Below are 19,015 nucleotides of genomic sequence, written 5' to 3'. Positions count from 1 at the left end.
CACTTCAGCTGTGATTCTGGTCCAATTAATGTGCTTGACTGTATAAGACTTTGATAGACAGTACTTGTTCTGATATTTATGTCCATCCTGGTTTGTTTTTGTATGATGTATGGACTGTTTTCTTATTTTACTAGAGTAATAATTTTTTTAATCCCTGAAAATTAAGAGAAACAATAGAGTCTCAGTTAAATTTTGCTAGTGATGGCAGCAGTTGCAGGAGAGCTTTAGAACCCTCAGCTTTGGCACTTGTGGGTAAAGCATTCCAGATCATCTTTAGAGAGGTAGCTGACATTTTGTACTAATTTGTCACACACAACTTACTCATACAGTAGATAGTTCATAGACAGTAACAAGTATCCAACAACTTCTAATGCACACTCTCTCCATGTTTTTGATCCTCTATCAGAAGGAACCTGGAACAAAGGCTAACAAAGGTGCTAAAGGAAAGAAGGATGAAAAACAAGAAGCTGCAAAGGAAGGTACTACACCATCTGAAAATGGTGAAAATAAAGCTGAAGAGGTACTTTCCACACAGACCTCCCATTGATTGAATCAGTGTTTTTTAAAAATTATTCAATCTTTCAGCCATTGATAGCATGTTCATAATGTTTCTTTTTATTGCCCATAATGTTATTGCAGATTCGCATCTCTCGCTCAACTGTTAGTGTTTCAACATCCAGAGGTGCCCCACCCAGCACACTGTCAGTAAAAGGGCAGATTGAAACAGTGAAAGTTAAGGGTACGGTAGAGCATTCTGCATGTGTGCAGTGAATAGAAACAGATAGTAGTGTGGTGCTTTTCATTATGAACAATGGAAGCTGGCAGGTAAGGCTTCTATGGCTTTTGAAAAGCAGGGATCAATAAATCAAGACAAGTGTGTGTGTGTGTGTACCTGTTGTGTCTGTAAACATAATACTGAAGTAGTTTGAAACTGAGCAGTTGCAAATAATGCATCAAAGGAGAAGGTGCTAGTGTGGGGGCTTTTTTACACGTGGAGCAGTAACTTTTTATAGTAATTGTTTTTTTTTTTCCCTTCCCCTTCACAGGCACAGAGAACTGAATCTGTAGGTGACAAGAGCGAATGAATTGTCATGAAAATTTTGGGTTGATTTTATGTACCTCTTGGACAACTTTTAAAAGATATTTTTATCAAGTATTTTGTAAATGCTAATTTTTTTAGGACGATGATAGTTGACATACTAAACTGTATAGGAACATATCCCTTCTCATAACCATGCTCTTAGAAATTCCCATTGCTGCCAAGTAATATAAATATCAATTTAGCGTTGGAAGATGTGTGTCAAATTGGATCAGCATTCCATACACTTGCTTTAAGAAATTAAGTCTTGTGCATATGGTGATGGTTTTTACTGTGTGTATTTGAATTTTTCATGCAGTTTTTCTAGAGCAATAATCAGTGGTGCTTTTGTACTTAGGGTTTATGTGATTTTAATGAAACATGGATAGATGTGGCCACCTGCTGACTATTTTGGGTTCTATTAATGGATTAAAATAAAAGGTCTCCTTGCCTGCAAATCTACAGCCTCCTAATGTTTTCTCTAAATCTGAGGAATGCCTGACTCATTTTTTAACTATTGTGTGGAAGACTAAATGGTTTAGCAACTATTGTGTTCTGCATGCACTACGTTTGATGCTTTTTGCTGGTCTCTGATAAACATATTTAAATGTCCACATATGAGTAACAGGTCAAGATTTTCAATGGTCCACATATTAATAGCCTTCTCAATATGAACCAGTGTATTCGTATTTACTATCACAGTTGAATAGATTTTGTTTTACTGTACCAGTATAACATAGTGAGATACCAAGACAGAATGAATTGCTTGATTGAAGCAAATGTACAGTAACTGAAAGGCATTCAGGAGCAGCTTTGCTTCCTCTCTCCCTGCCCCTCCTTTCCCCCCCTTCATCTAATACAGGAGTTTTTAATTTCAGCAGCTTATTACATGGAACTCTTGTTTCTATCTACTGCCCCAAATTTAACATAAAATAGTAATTGCTGTTCTGCTTCAGCAGAGGACAGTTGTAAATGTACTGCAATTGCTGTTAAACAGCACTATACTTGGTATGTGGTAGAGATGGAACAATTAAAGTATTTTTGAGGGGCTTGTGGTGGTGGTAAATTAGCTAATGATCTTTAGTACCTATATATTACAGCTCTTCAGCTCATTATAAGCGCCTTTGATAGTTTTCTCTTTATCCTCTTCTGGAACTCTAGTATTTCTATTGTTGTTTGTGGGGGTGGGAAGGTAAGAAAGAAATGTTCCCTGTTCAGTAACATTTATTTGTATTGCTGAAGTGGTGGCCATTACGTCTGGGGATACTTTTGTTTGTTTCAGTCAATAAATAAATGACTGTATTGCTTGACCTTAGTGTCGTCTTTATTATTTAGGAAGCAAGTTGTCATCTGCAGTAGCCTGATGTTAATTTTTTAGAAAACTTCTCTCTCTCCCCCCTCCCTCCACTTCAGTACATTTTCTATTCAGCTTCTCTGATACATTACATTTACATAATAGTAGCACCCTACGCCACCATCAGGATCAGTGTTTCTATTCTGATTGGCCCTGTGCAATAGCATAAGGACTTGCTGTCTCAACACCAAGGAGCTTGCCATCTAAAAAAGAATTTACAGTTTTGGAAATAGGTTGAGAATAAGGGTAGTGATGGGAGGGGACACAATAAAGATGATGATCCAATTAGAAGAGAAGCGGTTATTCCTCTTCATAGAGTGATTCCTGCACAACACTCTGATTTGCTTGCTAAAGACAGGCCCTGTTGAGGTGGGTCTATCAATCTAAATACATATGGCACCCCCATCACCATAATATCTGAATAGGAGTACTTGTGGTACCTTTGAGACTAACAAATTTATTGTAGCATAAACTTTCGTGGGCTACAGCTCACTTCATCGGATGCATGTAGTGGAAAATACAGAAGGAAGATATATATCAGGGGTTGGCAACCTTTCAGAAGTGGTGTGCCGAGTCTTCAATTATTCACTCTAATTTAAGGTTTCGCGTGCCAGTAATACATTTTAATGTTTTTAGAAGGGCTGTTTCTATAAGTCTAATATATAACTAAACTATTGTTGTATGTAAAGTAAATAATGTTTTTAAATTGTTTAAGAAGCTTCATTTAAAATTAAATTAAAATGCAGAGCCCCCTGGACCAGTGGGCAGAACCTGGGCAGTGAGAGTGCCATTGAAAATCAGCTCGCGTGCCGAAGGCGGTACACGTGCCATAGGTTGCCTACCCCTGATATATATATATATATATATATATATATATATATATATATATATAGACACACACATACATACACACGGAACATGAAACAATGGGTGTTACCATACACATTATAAGGAGAGTGATCAGTTAAGGTGAGCTGTTGTCAGTAGGAGAGAAAAATAACTGTTTGTAGTGGTAATGAAAATGGCCCATTTCCAGCACTTGACAGGGAGATATAAGGAACTGTGTGTGGGCGGGGGGTGGGGGGGGAGGATAAGCATGGGGAAATAGTTTTACTTTGTGTAATGGCCCATCCAAGTGCTGGAAATGGGCCATTTTCATTACCACTACAAACAGTTATTTTTCTCTCCTGCTGACAACAGCTCACCTTAACTGATCACTCTCCTTATAATGTGTATGGTAACACCCATTGTTTCATGTTCCCTCTGTGTGTGTGTGTGTGTCTGTCTATATATATATATATATATATAATACACACACACACAATCTTCCTTCTGTATTTTCCACTACATGCATCCGATGATGTGAGCTGTAGCCCACGAAAGCTTATGCTACAATAAATTTGTTAGTCTCTAAGGTGCCACAAGTACTGCTATTCTTTTTGTGGATACAGACTAACATGGCTACTACTCTGAAACATAATATCTGAGTCACTCCCAAACATTAATGAATTTATGCTTTCCCCACCGCCACGGATTAGAAAGGTAGCCTTACCCCCATTTTATAGATGGTAACTGAGATGATAGAGATTAAGTGACTTGACCAGTGTCACACTGCAAGTCTGTGGCAGAGCTGGGCTTTGAACCCTGATCTCCTAACTCCCAGTATGGTGCCTTAACAATAAGACCATCTATTTTGCCAGAAAAACCCACTCAGAATAATTTCCATAAAATTTTAGATTCCTAAAATTCCTGTTTATCCACTTAAGATTTCTGATTTTCAGAAAAAGTGAGAAATGTATGTGGTGTTTTCTACTTTTTTCCCCCATCTCCAGTCACTGACACTCCTTGTGTAAAATTTTCAAAGCACTCTATGGGATTTTAGGGGACACTTCTTTTTAACCCTCAAAATGCTGGCATTTCCATGCCTCTAACCAAACAAGTGCATTAAAACTGTGGTCTGTAGTCAATTGGTGATCTGCAGACCACCTCCAGGTAATCTGGAGCTACTTCTGAAATTGCTTTAGCTATAAAATTCTAACTTAAGGTGCCAGGTGCCTTAGAATTCATGGCAAGCTAATTTTTTTTTTTTAAAGAAAATTAGCTCAGTAGTTTTAAAGCTTAGTTATCAAGCTTAAACTTTTTTACAAGTAGTCTTTTAAGCTGATTCAAAGTGAGGTTTAAAATACGTAAAACTATTAAACAGATTCTCTTCAAATGTGACTTGTTCAGTAGCTGTCACTGATTTCAAAATAAAGCCAAATTGGAGGACTGAAGGTACTTATTGTAGGTCAGGTTACATAAAACCTTTTAGTTTATTTTAGATACAGTAACTCCTCACTTAACATTGTAGTTATGTTCCTGAAAAATGCAACTTTAAGTGGAACGATGTTAAATTAATCCATAAAATTTAATGTAAATGCGGGGGGTTAGGTTCCAAGGAAAAATTTTGGGGGCAGACAAAAGGCATTATATACTGTACAGTATTGTGCTGTACTGTGATTGGGAAGTGCCCCTGGCTTACCCCAGACAGGCACAGCCTGCTGCAGGCAAGGACGCTAAGAAGCATCTTGCGCAGCACCTTCTTTCCCTGAGAAGAACAGGCGCCGACTTTGTCGGGGGATGCTCTAGGCCTGCCGCTTCCCATCCCCACTCCACTCCAGGCCCATCTCTTCTCACCCCCCACTCCACTCCTCTCCAGAGTACGCCACATCCCCGCTCCTCCCCCTCCTTCCCTCTCCCAGAAAGTCCTAGGTGCCGCCAAACAGCTGTTTGGCACTGTGGGCAGCGCTGGGAGGAAGGGGGAGGAGGTGGAGAAGAGGAACTTGTGCAATGCTCCCTTGTAAAGTCGCTGCTCTTCCACAGAATCTTACAAGCAGTGGACAGAGCAGGCAGCCAAACAACATTATAAGGGAGCATTGCACAACTTTAAACGAGCATGTTCCCTAATGGAGCAGCGGCGTAACTTTGAAACAACATTAAGCGGGAGGACGTTAAGTAAGGAGTTACTGTATTGTATTTCAGAAATCCTTTATAATATAAAGAGACCATGTTTTAAGGCATAAGCACTACAGAGCTGAGTTAAGGTTGAACTTTCAACATAAAATGTAGATTTCTCAATCTAACTGTTGCATTCATGATGGTTTTATCATATATTAATTTAACAATATTATATCATTGTTTATTGTAAGTCAAACCCTTTTTCATATATTACTAAATTCCTGTTGTCATAACGCTTCTTACTAAGCAGTCAGCCACTTTTATCCAGTGCTTACAATCTATTTAAAATTCTGCTTCTCATCTAATTGTCCCTTCCATATTATTCTATCCCTCTGCCAATTCAGTTTAATTGATTACAACTGAATTTGAGATTCAGACTGAAAATCCTAGTACTGCCATTTTAAGGTTCTTCAAGCACTAATCACCAATATATTTAGAATTTGTAAAGATCTGTTCTATTGTGCAGCCTTATAGTGTTTTAAAATTGTGTCATTTCCTTTTTGCAATGGTCTAGTAGAGTTCTGATTTTTCTCAATCTGTATTAGTTTTAAAGCCAGCTAGTTTTCAAAATATTTTTCCTTTTACTGTTAACTTTGTTTTGCTTTTTGCATTTTAAAGTTTACTTTTAAAGATTGTTACAGGAGTCATGAAAGCTAAATTCCATTAGAAATCAAATGTAATGCAAAATAAAAAGGGAAACTACTTTTTGCTATTTTTGTTTTGTAGTTCTCCTCTTTTCTCATCTACGCTAATAATGCTTATACAAGTTATGGCTTTATTTATCAAGAACCAGGCTGGTTCCTATAAAGGGGATAGTTAGCCCATTTCCTGCATCAGTCTTTCTGCTTCCCTTGACTGTGAATACAATCATGTATCACAGTCCTCTAGCTCTAATACGCATACTCACTCACCCGAAATAGCTCACTAGTGAGAAACATCAAGGCTTGGAACCACTGGGGATGTGAAATTCGAGTTCTGTATAAACAGGGGAGTAGTAAGGACAAAGAGGGTGGTGATTTTTTTACCTCTGTCTATGGGCTTGGTGAGACCAATACTAGAATATTATGTAGCATTCTGGTGTCAACATTTTTTTTAAAGGATGATGAAAAATTGGAGAGGCTGCAGAAAATAGCCACAAACATTATTTGAAAAAGTCTTACAGGGAGGGACTTGAAGAGCTCTATCTGTTTAGCTTGTCAGGAAGATCAACAGGTGACTTGACTCTCCTCTTCATGGGGAGAAAAATACTGAGTGCTAAAGGGCTCTTCAGTCTAGAGGAGAAAGCCATAACAAGAACCAGTGGCTGCAAGCTGAAGCCAAAGTCAAATTAGAAATAAGGCACTATTATTATTATTTTTTTTAACAGTGAGGGTGGTTAACCATTTGAACAACCTACCAAGGGAGTGGTGGATTCTCTGCTCTTTGATGTCTTCAAATCAAGAATGGATGCCGTTCTGGAAGATATGCTTTAGTTACACACAAGTTATTGGGTTCAGTAGAGGTGAGTGAGTGAAATGTTTGGTCGGTGATATGCAGGCGGTCAGATAAGATGAACTAAGGGTTCTTCCTGGCCTTAAAAATAAATGAAAATAGGATATTTCAAGTATTGCTGTATTTATTTGTTTTTTTCCCAAGTTTAAAAGTATTAGGTTGATGCCATATTTGCAATAGATACAGGATTTCAGTAATAAAAAGGAAAACAAAGTTCTTATTGACTGAATTTAGGCTAGAAAGGATAAATATAATTTTAAAGAAGTAACAAGTGAAAAGATGTACATTTGGAGCAGGGGAAAGGTGTTTCAGAAAACTAGTAAGTGCAACATACTAAAAGCTGAGTGTTGAAGTTCATAATGTATACAATAGAAATTAAAGTATATCCTTAAAGTGGTTCTGCCCTTAAATACAAAAGTAAAAAATTCGTGAAACAGGAGCACAAAATTCTTCACACGTAATTAAGCTAATTGTTTAGCAAGAAGATGGCCGTCTCAGACGAATGGATGATGGTGCTAGTAGACTTAAATGTCTTTTGATGAAGAGATCAAAGTGATCTATAACATTTCCATGACAGATTGAAATCTCTTTGGAGGAGAGGTAAGTGAACACCAAGACGTTAGCTTTGAACTAGACCACATATGGTTCTAAGTGTCTTGTTGGCTCTGCAATTACACAAGATTTTTTTATTCTTTCAGTAGGGCTAATTACCTCAACCTTCCTTCTTCCATTGCTCTTCCATCTTTTGCTTTACCAAGTTAGTCCCTCCTCAAAAATAAACCAGCAGTTTCAAACATTGTGTCAAAACCTATGTTGCCAACTTTAGTGATATTTGGTAGTATTCTTAAGTCTTGGTTCCTGTAGTCTTGCGATTACATGAGAATTTCAGCTTTCATTTGAAAAAAAATCCTAGTCCTTGTGCTTATGGAGAAAAGCTTGAAAATGTGAATCCTAATGACTCAAAAGCCAAAAGAACCCCAAATTTATTATATCTTAAATCCTCATTACGTTAGGGGCCTGGCAATATTGTGAAACAGAAAATGGGGGAGATAACTAACTTCAAAATGAGACTCATTGTGAGGAAGTAGGAGGGAGGAGGACTCTTGTGCAGCAAAAGTAAGCTAGCTTCCTTGAGTTTTCCCTAATCGTATCTCACTTCTTGTGCTGTTACTTCTCACCTGTCCCTTATTGCCTGTGGGAGCAAAAGGCAACTCTGGATGCTCAACTCTTCTAATGACAGCAGCAGCAGTCCCCAAACATTTCTCCTGGATTGGCAAGACCAATACATCACTGGGACAGCTGGTGGAAGACTTACACCCTTGCTTTACAACAGTGAAAATTGAGGATGGACAAACTTGTTTTCCTTAACTTTGCACTCAAGTGTCACAGATTTGAAAATTTGACAGTCACCATTGCATTTGCTTCTTTGGCAGCTGTGCAGAGAAAGTCTAATAGGGAGAGGAAGAGAGACGTGAAACACCAGGAGAAGTGGGAAGAGACTTCATACTGGAAAAATAAAGTACATGAATACACGTGAGAGAGTTTAGGTCTTTTGGGGTTAGGAGGGGGTCTTGTATCCCTAATATAACCAGCTTTAGTTTATTGCAGGGGTGGCCAACCTGAGCCTGCGTAGTCAGAATTTACCAGTGTACATTGCTAAAGAGCCATAGTAATACGTCAGCAGCACCCCCCTCAGCTCCCGCCCTCCCTACTCCCAGTACCTCCCACCCGCCGGCAGCCCTGCCACTCAATACCTCCTTTAGTTGTTTTGCATGTGCAGGAGGCTCTGTGGAGGAGGGAGAGGAGTGAGGGCATGGCAGGCTTAGGGGCAGGGGTGGAGTGGGGGCAGGGCCTGGGGCAGAGCAGAGGGTTGAGCAGTGAGCACCCCCTTACCCCCCCCCCCCGGCACACTGGAAAGTTAGCATCTGTAGCTCCAGCCGCATAATAACCTCTGAAGAGCTGCATGCGGCTCTGGAGCCACAGGTCGGCCAATGTTTGTTGATTACATTTAAAACATCACAGAATCAGTGGGGAAGATGGCTTAAAATTATAAAGTGAGGAGAAGGGGCATTGGTTTGTGAACTGAAACCAGTTTTACTGAAACCTGAAAATACAATTCAAGGGACTTCAAATGTCAAATTCCACAAGTTTCATTCATCCCTGTTAATATTGCACATGGATCTGTGACCCTATCCTGTGGAGAAAACTAAGGATGCTTTCCTGGAAGAAAATCAAGCAGCAATTTTATATTCTGCCAAGATAAGGGACCAACTTGCAAGAAAAGTTTTCTGGAGTTTCAAAGAATGAGTGTTTCTGCTGACCAATTCTGTTTTGAAGACGTCTACATCAGTGGATTTGGACTCTTAGGAAACACGCCTCTTTCAGGTGTGCTATTTTAGTTAGTTCCAACTTTACAGCAGTATTCCGAGATCTGATTTTGCTATGTATACACTATGTGGTCTATCAAGATGTTCTTTCATAATTACAGACAACTTTTTATTTTGTCTCATTTTAGGAAGTTTAGAAATTTATAGATAGTGCCTACGATAAAATCCCCTAATTTGAGGATTTTCTGCATTTGTTTATCCATAAGAGAGGCCTCTGAGGCTTTGAGGGATGCTTTTAATGTTGGTTAAATTACTCTGAACTTAACTGTTAAGGTGTTTGTATAACTACTTTCCCTACCCTGTCCTCCATAATACAGAAGACAGTGCTGAGATATGATTTTTGTAAAACCATTCTTAATACTGAAACTTCTTTTAATTTTTGTTTTGGAGGAGGTATTTTTCTGAAATATGACATTACCTTATATAACAGTGGTCCCCAAGCTTTTCACATTGCTCTTCCCTCCCCCCCCCTTTACCTCATCTGCAGATGAGAGCTGTGATCGGGAGTGGGACGTGCTTCCTGGAGGGGTGGGGGCACAGACACATGTAATGGGGCCGGGGCTGGAGCTGTGGCTGGGCCAGGAGCCTGGGGCTGAAGCTGGGAGTGGGGCCGGGAGCGGAGCCATGGTCGGGGGTAGCAGCTGGGGCTGGGCCGGGAGCCAGGGGCCAAGGCTAGGGCCAGGGCTGCAGCTGGGGATGGGGCCGGGAGCTGTAGTCGCAGCTGGAGGTGGGGCCAGAGCAGAGCTGGGAGTGCAGGGGGGCTGGCCCAGGCCCTGCCATACTCCCTCCCAAACATGCTCCTCCGAAGTGTTTCTCCATGCTCCCCTAAAGGGGTGCACCCCACAGTCAAAATAAAATCACTTAATTGATTATGACTAAGGCTGCATGTCTGTCATGGATTCTGTGACTTCTGGGGCACTTGGGTGTGGGAGGGGACTCAGGGTTGGGGTGCGGGGTGGCACTTACCTGTCCCTGCAGCTCCTAGACGGAGGGGCCAGGGGCCTCTGTGCACTGGCTGCGCTTGCAGGTGCTGCCCCTGCAGCTCCTATTGGCTGTGGTTCCTGGCCAATGGGAGCTGTGGAGCTGGACCTCATGGCGGGGGCAACGGGGAGATCCCCCCCCCCGGCCTTCCCTCCCACTAGGAGCTGCAGGGACACTTGGAGCCAGATAGGGAGCCTGCCAGCACCACCAACCCTCCCCAGAACCAGTGGGGATCCCGGGCCACCCCCGCCAAGCACCCGCAGTGCCCCCGGATTACCCCTCCAGAACACCCGTGGCCTCACAGCCCAAGTTTTAGTTAGGGGTATGTAGTAGAAGAGACGGACAGGTCCCGGGCTCTGAATTTTTATTTACTGCCCGTGATCTGTCCATGACTTTTACTAAAAATACCCATGATTAAAACATAGCCTTAATTATGACCCCAACATTGAAGATGAACTGCATAGTAAATACAGCTATTTGGATATTGAGTGTACAGTTTTTCAGCACGGAGTATTTGGAGATAAACCCATAAAAGGATTATATGGACCCAACTGCCTCAGTTTCATCCGCTAAACCTCAGAACTAGAGGAGAAGAATTCTGAAGAGAAAGGAAATTAGGGTGAAAGTATAGGGATAATCCATTAAAAAGAATTACATTTACTGGCAAGTAGCCTTTCATCTCGGACATGAGCCCCTGCATATTCTCACATGTGGAAATGTAATGTGAAGTACACCGCCAGAAAAGAAGACTAAGATGTTCTACTTAAGTCTACTGTACTGCTCTCCCAATGTAAGCATAGGAGTTAAATGGCAAATGGAGAGAGTAACATGTAAACCAGGGGTGGGCAAACTATGGCCCACAGGCCGCATCCGGCCCATCAGATCTTTTAATCTGGCCCTCGAGTGGGGATGGGGTCTTGCGTGGCTCCCAGAAGCAGCAGCATGCCTCCCCTACGGCTCCTATGTGTAGGGGCAGCCAGTGGCCCCTGCACACTATCCCGTCCCAAGCGCCAGCTCTGCAGCTCCCATTGGGCAGGAACCGTGGCCAATGGGAACTGCAGGGCTGGCACCTGTGGATGGGGCAGTGCGCAGAGCTGCCTGGCTCGCGCCATGCCTCCGCGTAGGAGCTGGAGGGGGGACATGCCACTGCTTCTGGGCGCTGCTTGAGGTAAGTGCTGCTTGGAGTCTGCACCCTTGACCTCCCATGCCCCAACCCCTGCCCCAGCCCTGATCCCCCTCCTGCACCCCAAACCCCTTATCCTTTGTCCCACCCCAGAGCCTGCACCCCCAGACGGAGCCCTCAAACCAGGGATTTGGGAGCGGGTATGGGCTTTGGGCTGGGGGTGTGGGTTCCAGGGTGGGAGCAGAAAGAGGGGTTCATTGTGTGAAGTACTTCATATTGTGTGTTTTAAACTTGCCACCTATTAATTTTATCAGGTGACCTCTGGTTTTTGTGTTATGTGAAGGGGTAAATAACTCTTCCTTATACACTTTCTCCACACCATTCATGATTAATCTCTTTTCCAAGATGAACAGTCCCAATCTTTTTAATCTCTCCTCATATGGAAGCTGTTCCATACCTCTAATCCTTTTTGTTACCCTTCTCTGTACCTTTTCCAATTCTAATATATCATTTTTTTGAGATGGGGAAACCAGAACTGCATGCAATATTCAATGTGTGGGCATACCATAGATTTACATAGTGGCAAAATAGTTATCGTCTTATTATCTGTCCCTTTCCTAATGGTTCCTAACATGGTTAGCTTTTTTGATTGCTGCTGCAGGTTTTTGGAGAACTGTCCACAATGACTCTAAGATCTCTTTCTTGAGTGGTAACAGCTAATTTAGACTCAATCATTTTGTATGTATAGTTGCACATTGGAAAACATGATCCCATTACCTTGTATTTATCAACAGTGAATTTCATCTGCCAATTTGTTGCTGAGACACCCAGTTTTCTGAGATCCCTTTGTAACACTTTACAGTTTAGTCTACAAACTTTGCCATCTCTGTTTACCTCTTTTTCCAGATCATTTGAGTATGTTGAACAGCATAATTGCCAATGCAGATCCTTGGGGGACCATGCTATTTCATTGTGAAAATAGGTCCAAATAAATGGTCAGTCTTGCTTCCTATCTTTTAACCAGTTACTGATCAATTTGAGAACCTTTCCTCTTATCCCATGACTGCCTATTTTGCTTAAGAGTCTTTGGTGAGGGACCTTGTAAAAAGTTTTCTGAAAGTCCAAGTACATTATATATACACTGGATCACCCTTGCCCACATGTTTGTTGACCCTCTCAAAGAATTCTAGTAGATTGGTGAGGCATGACTTCCCACTTCAAAAAAGCCTTGTTGACTCTTCCTTAACATATTGTGTTCATCTATGTGTCTGATAATTCTGTTCTTTACTATAGTGTCAACCAATTTGCCTGGTACTGAAGTTAGGCTCGCCAGCCTGTAATTGCCAGGATCGCCTCTGGAGCCTTTTTAAAAAAACAGTGTTACATTAGATAGCTCAGTGGTTTGAGCATTGGCCTGTTAAACCCAGAGTTGTGAGTTCAATCCTTGAGGGGGCCACTTAGGGATCTGGGCAAAAATCAGTAGTTGGTCCTGCTAGTGAAGGCAGGGGGCTGGACTTGATGACCTTTCAAGGTCCCTTCCAGTTCTAGGAGATAGTTTTGTTTTTTTTAAATTGGAGATATACCTATCCTCCAGTCATGTGATACGGAGGCTGATTTAAGTGATAGGTTACATACCACAGTTAGTAATTCTGCAATTTCATATTTGAGTTCCTTCAGAACTCTTTGGTCAATACCCTCTCATCCTGGTGACTTATTACTGTTTAATTTATCAATTTGTTCCAAAACCTCCTCTAATGACACCTCAGTCTGGGACAGTTCCTCAGATTTGTCTCCTAAAAAGAATGGCTCAGGTATGAGAACCTCCCTCAACTCCTCTGCAGGGAAGATGGATGCAAAGAATTTACACAACATTTCTGCAATGACCAGTGGAATACATTTGCAAGTCCTCTGAGGAAGATTGTGGCAGTGGAATGATTGAATACAGGCACAACCTGATGGAAGGCAAAGAGAGGCTGAAAGTTTTTGAGTAACCAGTCCAAGATGGATGCTATGGAGTCAAAGTGTGGAGAGACTTATTGGCTCACCATATAGAACCTCATCCACCTCTTGAAAAAAACTGAATATAGCTACTTCCTAGATTATAACATGATTTCTGTACTTCTGCAGAACAGGTCAACAGTTTAAGCATTGGCCTGCTAAACCCAGGGTTGTGAGTTCAATCCTTGAGGGGGCCATTTAGGGATCTGGGGCAAAAATCTGTCTGGGGACTGGTCCTGCTTTGAGCAGGGGGTTGGACTAGATGATCTCCTGAGGTCCCTTCCAACCCTGATATTCTATGATTCTATTCTAGGGAACAGTTAGTCAAAGTCCTCTGGTTGAAACCTTGAGGTGGAACGATTCTGGATTGAGATGAAGAATGAAACCATTTTTGAAAGTCAACAGGGGTAGGACACTGGTGGAAAATAAAGTTAAGTTAAGAAAGCCATGTAGCAGTATTAAGCAATTAATATAACCTGAGCTCTATCTTGTCATGTATTTCTGACCACGAGTGCTGGCTTCCTCCAGGCCCCAGGGGTGCTCAACTTCCTGTTCCCCCCAAGTCCCGCCCCCTTCACCCAAGCCTCTACCTCTTCCCACCTCCTCCGGTCCCTCTCCACCCCCTTCCCCCAACACCTCCTGCACACCTCAGAACAGCTGATTGCAGTGGGTGGGAGGTGCTGGGAGGGAGCTGGCTGCTGATGGTGCTAAGCACCCACTAATTTTTTTCCATGGGTGCTCCAGGACTGAAGCTGGCACCTATGTTTCTGACAACCAGTGGAAAAGCCTAAAAACATATTTGCTTCAGTCTAACAAGAATGCATGTGTGATTGGATTCATAACAATCTTTGCTTTGGAGCAAAACCAAGGGTTTGTTGCATTCTTGATAATTGTAAATAGATCTAGCAAGAGACTGCCCCATTTCTTGAACAATAGGATTCGTACTGTTTTAGAGGCCATTTACACTGGTCACGTAATCTAAACTTTAGATTGTCTAGTGGCTAGTCCTTTCTTTGCTGGCCAAATATGGGGCTGAGGGATGTATTCTGTGTCATGGAACCTAATAATTTCAGATTCTGGATTTTGGAGAGTCTTATTCTCTACAGGTCAGACTATGCCAATCCCTGTCATGACTGCTGCACGAAAAGACGGAGTCACTTCTGTTCCCTCTGAGCCACAGAAGAGATTCCTCTGTAGGTTGTGGGAAAAGGTTTTTATTCCAATTATTTCCTAATACCAAAGAAAAAGGACAGTTATTACCATCTTTAATACCATCTAAGAGACTCACAGAAGGGTAGTTTTTCCTTCTAAAACACTCTCCGGGTAAAGAGAAAAAAAATGTTAAAATGAAAGCCTTACTTAATACTTTACATTTCAAATGCTTTAATTGTTTTTCCTTCTTCTCTGTATCCTTTTAATAAAATGTTAAAAGGATTTTTAATGGTGTTTGTGCCATGGTACTAAGCAGGCTGACATCTCTGTATACCAACCCCAACCCTGTTTAATGTTGGACCTTGGTTCCATATATTACATCTACATTAATACAACAGGCTGCTCTCTAGATGTTCGCAGGATTGTATCCATTTATTTGTGAAGATCCAAAATTGTATCATTTGCTGAGTGAATCATACCATCCAAATGGATGTCAGCTGTATTAGGGATTGTTATGACCTAGGGTATGGCTACACTTACAAATCTGCAGCGCTGGTAGTTGCAGCGCTGGTCGTCCAGCTGTGCAGGGCCAGCGCTGGTGTGTGGCCACATTTGCAGTATTTGCAGCGCTGTTGGGAGTGATGCATTATGGGCAGCTATCCCAGCATTCAAGTGGCAGCAACGGTGCTTTTCAAAAGAGGGGGGTGGGGCGGGGCGTAGTGTGACAGGGAGCGGGGGGAGAGAGAGAGAGAGAGTGGATTTTTGGAGCCAACACTGTGTGTTAGCTTCCTGACTTGAAAAATCAGAACATGTTCCCAATCCCTTACCCTTAACTCTTAACTGCAAACAGCCTGCAGCCAACACTCCCTTTCTCCCCCCGCTGTTTCTGTCAAGCAAACACTCACTCCCTGCCTGCCTCATTATCTCATTTGATTGTTCACAGATTGATCACAGCAAACAGGAGCTGTGTTTGTAGATAAACAGCTCCGGGATCAACGGAGCTACGGAGCTCGGAGTTCACAAGAAAACAAAGAGTAATTTATAAAAGCATTCTGGGATACATCCTTATACCCTGGAGGCCAATCACAGCGCTGGTGTGTGGCCACACTTGATGACCAGCGCTGCAGCACCAGCGCTGGAATTCTTATTCCCCATGCTGAGGTGTACGGCCAGCGCTGCAGCCAGGGAGTTGCAGCGCTGGAAGTGCCCTGCAGGTGTGGCCACTTACTAATTGCAGCACTGGTGGAGGCTTTCCAGCGCTGCAACTCGCCAGTGTAGCCATACCCCTAGATAGTTTACATCCCCCCAGCTCATATTAGGGCTCCCGCCACTAGGGCCCAGGCAGTTTCTTCAGTTTCCTTGCAAAGCATACCAATGTCAGACATCTGCAGGGTAGTTACTTGGGGTTCAGTCCACACATTTACTAAGCATTATCCTCTAGTGGAATCATCAATATCCACTGCTGCTTTTAGCAGAGCAGTGCTGCAGTCTTTAAGTAGACTCTTAGCATTCACCGCCTTAATTTAAGTTACTGCTTGCAAGTCACCAAAAGCCAAGAGTAGAATGAAATAAATATATATGGACAAGCACTCAAAGAAGAAAGAAAAGTTACTTACCTTAAACTAACTGCAGGGTCTTTGAGGTGTTGTCCATACATATTCCATGACACACCCTCTCTGCTACCATGAAGTCCTATATGTAACATCTGGATTCTGTGATGGGAAAGGAACTGAGTGGCAGCAGTTGGGCCTGTTTCACCCTTTTTATGTCCTTGTTACAGGAGGATGAGGACACTGAGTGGCCCAACAAACACTGCTATTCAAAAGAATAGGGCGTGTGCACACCAAGAATGGAATACATATGGACAACATCTTGAACTAGTTACTGAAGTTAAGTAACCTTTCTTTTAGTTAAAAGACTTTCAGGACCACCAGTGATGAACCCTACACTGAGAGGTGACGTTTCGAACTTTTGTTACGCTTTTGTTCTATAGGACTTGCTTACAAAAATTAGTTTAGACTGGCAGACCCTCTTGGAAGGGCCATAACCCAAGGAAAGACAGAGAAGTAGTTCTGGAATTTTAATTTGAACTTTAAGTTTTCCTTAGGACTCTTGTTACCCCAGAATGAAAGCGCTTTGTTGGATTCATCACAGAGCTAAACTACATTAACATACCCGTAAGAAGAGAAAACTGAGGCAGGAGCCACAGCCATCAGCAAAGAGGTAAGATGCTATAATAAGGTCCTTTTTAGAACTTGATTGAAGTACTTTTGTCTGGGCTTACTTAGCTGAATAATTCTGATTTTTAGAATGTCTACCACTTTTTTTTTTAATACTGTTTTTAAAAAAAAAAACTGGAAAAAGTTTGTCAAGGCTCAGTGATCAGATATCTCCACCGGAGGTGCAGAACGCCTTCTATTCCACAAAAGGAACAAACAATAAGAAAAACGTATATGCCTCTGACTTTCTTTGATCCTCCTGTATCGTTATCTTAACACTTTCAGGGGATAACGATGAGCAGGATAAGGCTAAGTTTGAACTAAGGACATACTTTCTAGACTGCGTGGAGGGCCTGACAAGTACAAAAGCCTTCCCACTATCTGATTGCTCAGAGGGTGCTGTGCCTTTCTCTTGATGTGCTTTTTAACCAGAGAGGAAGAGGGGTATGGCTATAAATAAACAATGCTCTGCTGAGACTGGAATGGCTGCTGTAATCTGACTGTTAGTACCAAACAGGAATTTGAAATAGGTAACAACATTGGGCCAGATTAACAACGTTATTTAGTTGCCTAATGGAATTTACAAAAAAAACAGCTAGGCACCTAACTCATTGATTTCACATAAAGCACCTTAATAGCTTTACAAATCTAGCTCATAAGGTTAATTATCTGATTGAAGATGTATTTCATTCCCAACAGCCAGAAACATAAATTTTAGAACTTCAGTTGGAAACCCTTTTATATCAAAAGATATTGATAACTTTGGTATGGATGAAATGTTCCAAGGCTCAGATACTTACCAGAAGTCTTTTGACAGATGTCATTCTTCTCCATGAATTTGGGGATCTGTTTATTTGCAAAGCCCTTCAAAATGGAAATTCACCTTGTACTGCAGTTTGCTTTGGCAGTGGTGGGGCTTATCTTTGCCTTTAGCTGGTTTTCTGCCTTTTTGTCTCTTCTCCCCTGCATCCCCCACCTCACTAAATCATACTTAAAGCCAAAATGCAATTGCCAAATGGTCTATGTTCCACATTTAGTCAACTCGGAGCACAAATTAAAAGAGTAAAGTTAGTCCGCAAGCAAGACTTCCATTGTTTTTTCAGAACAGGTGCACCTACCTCCTCTCACTAAAGGCAGAACAGCTAATCCTGTGTTCTGTGAGTGGAAATACTGGCCCTCTTGGGTATCCATCTGGTTTTTAGCTTTTCTTGAACTCTGGGTACACAAATTGCACATCAGTAAGAACTGTTAGCAATTAAAGCTAGTCAAAATGTTGACATTTTTAATGAAAAACTTCCACCATTTTCTGACCAGCTCTACTGTTGATGTATTTGGCAGACAGAAGACCCATAAATGTTGAATATAAAAGGGACACAGTAGTTTTGTCTTAAAAATTAGGTTCTGTTAACCTACTATGAAATAAGTATTCAGTCATTTTTTAAAAACATCATAACAATCAACTATTTAGATCAGTGATATTCAGACCTCAGTGGTTCAGGAGCCAAATTAGCAATCAAAATTACCCAAAAGAGCCACCGTAGTGTGAATTTATTGTTTCACTTACTATTTTATTTATATACATAATATTCTCACAGCAAAATAACACACCAAGTATTCTATAATTGGTTAATAACGTAGTAAAATCATCCTGATTGGTTAATAGCTTAGATTAGTTAATAATTAAGTCACACAGTGTTTTAATATCATGTGCTGCAAAGAGCAGCAGGAGACACATTAAAGAGCCACTTGCAGCTCCCGAGCCTCAGTCTGAATATCACTGATTTAGATCCAAGCAGTCCTCTGCAGTGTTGGCAATGAACAGTAAATATTTCCTACAGCCATAGTGTCTCATGCACCAGGAGAAAAAGTATCTTGCTTAATAAGTTGAGTCAGGCCTGGTCAGTATTTGAATGAGGAAGATCTGATATTGCACAAAATATTATTGGCATTCATTGGGCAGGTCTCTTCTCTCTGTTGTATTAAACAAATGCCCCAGAATTCTGATACTGGTGACTGGTGCTTGGGAGCCCATCTTTCATTTGAGACATAAAATTAAAGTTCTGGAGAATTTGATCAATGAGGATCCCACAATCCCACAGCCCTTTTATAAGAGTAAGGATGTCACTCTTGATATCATGTACAAATTTCAATGTGGGTAAAATCTCCTTGAATTTTCAAATAATTCCTCTTTGACTTGTATTTGTTATGTAGCTGTATTGCTGATTTATTCAATGT

General features: G+C 41.5%; 1 protein-coding gene across 3 annotated transcripts in view; it reads left to right on the top strand.

Moving 5' to 3' along the window:
* The window catches only part of HMGN3 (high mobility group nucleosomal binding domain 3), a 115,730-nt gene extending 113,342 nt beyond the window's left edge, over nucleotides 1-2,388 (top strand). For 2 of the 3 annotated variants that reach the window (XM_045009015.1, XM_045009016.1), the window contains 2 exons: nucleotides 407-520; nucleotides 640-1,040. In XM_045009015.1, the coding sequence (XP_044864950.1) occupies nucleotides 407-520; nucleotides 640-771 (246 nt within the window). In that variant the 3' untranslated portion in view covers nucleotides 772-1,040. The other variant, XM_045009014.1, reaches the window with a different exon arrangement.
* Nucleotides 2,389-19,015: the final 16,627 nt, after the last annotated feature.

Source organism: Mauremys mutica, chromosome 3, assembly GCF_020497125.1.
Source record: "Mauremys mutica isolate MM-2020 ecotype Southern chromosome 3, ASM2049712v1, whole genome shotgun sequence".
Lineage (NCBI taxonomy): Eukaryota > Metazoa > Chordata > Testudines > Geoemydidae > Mauremys > Mauremys mutica.
This window is presented reverse-complemented; position numbering and strand designations above follow the sequence as displayed.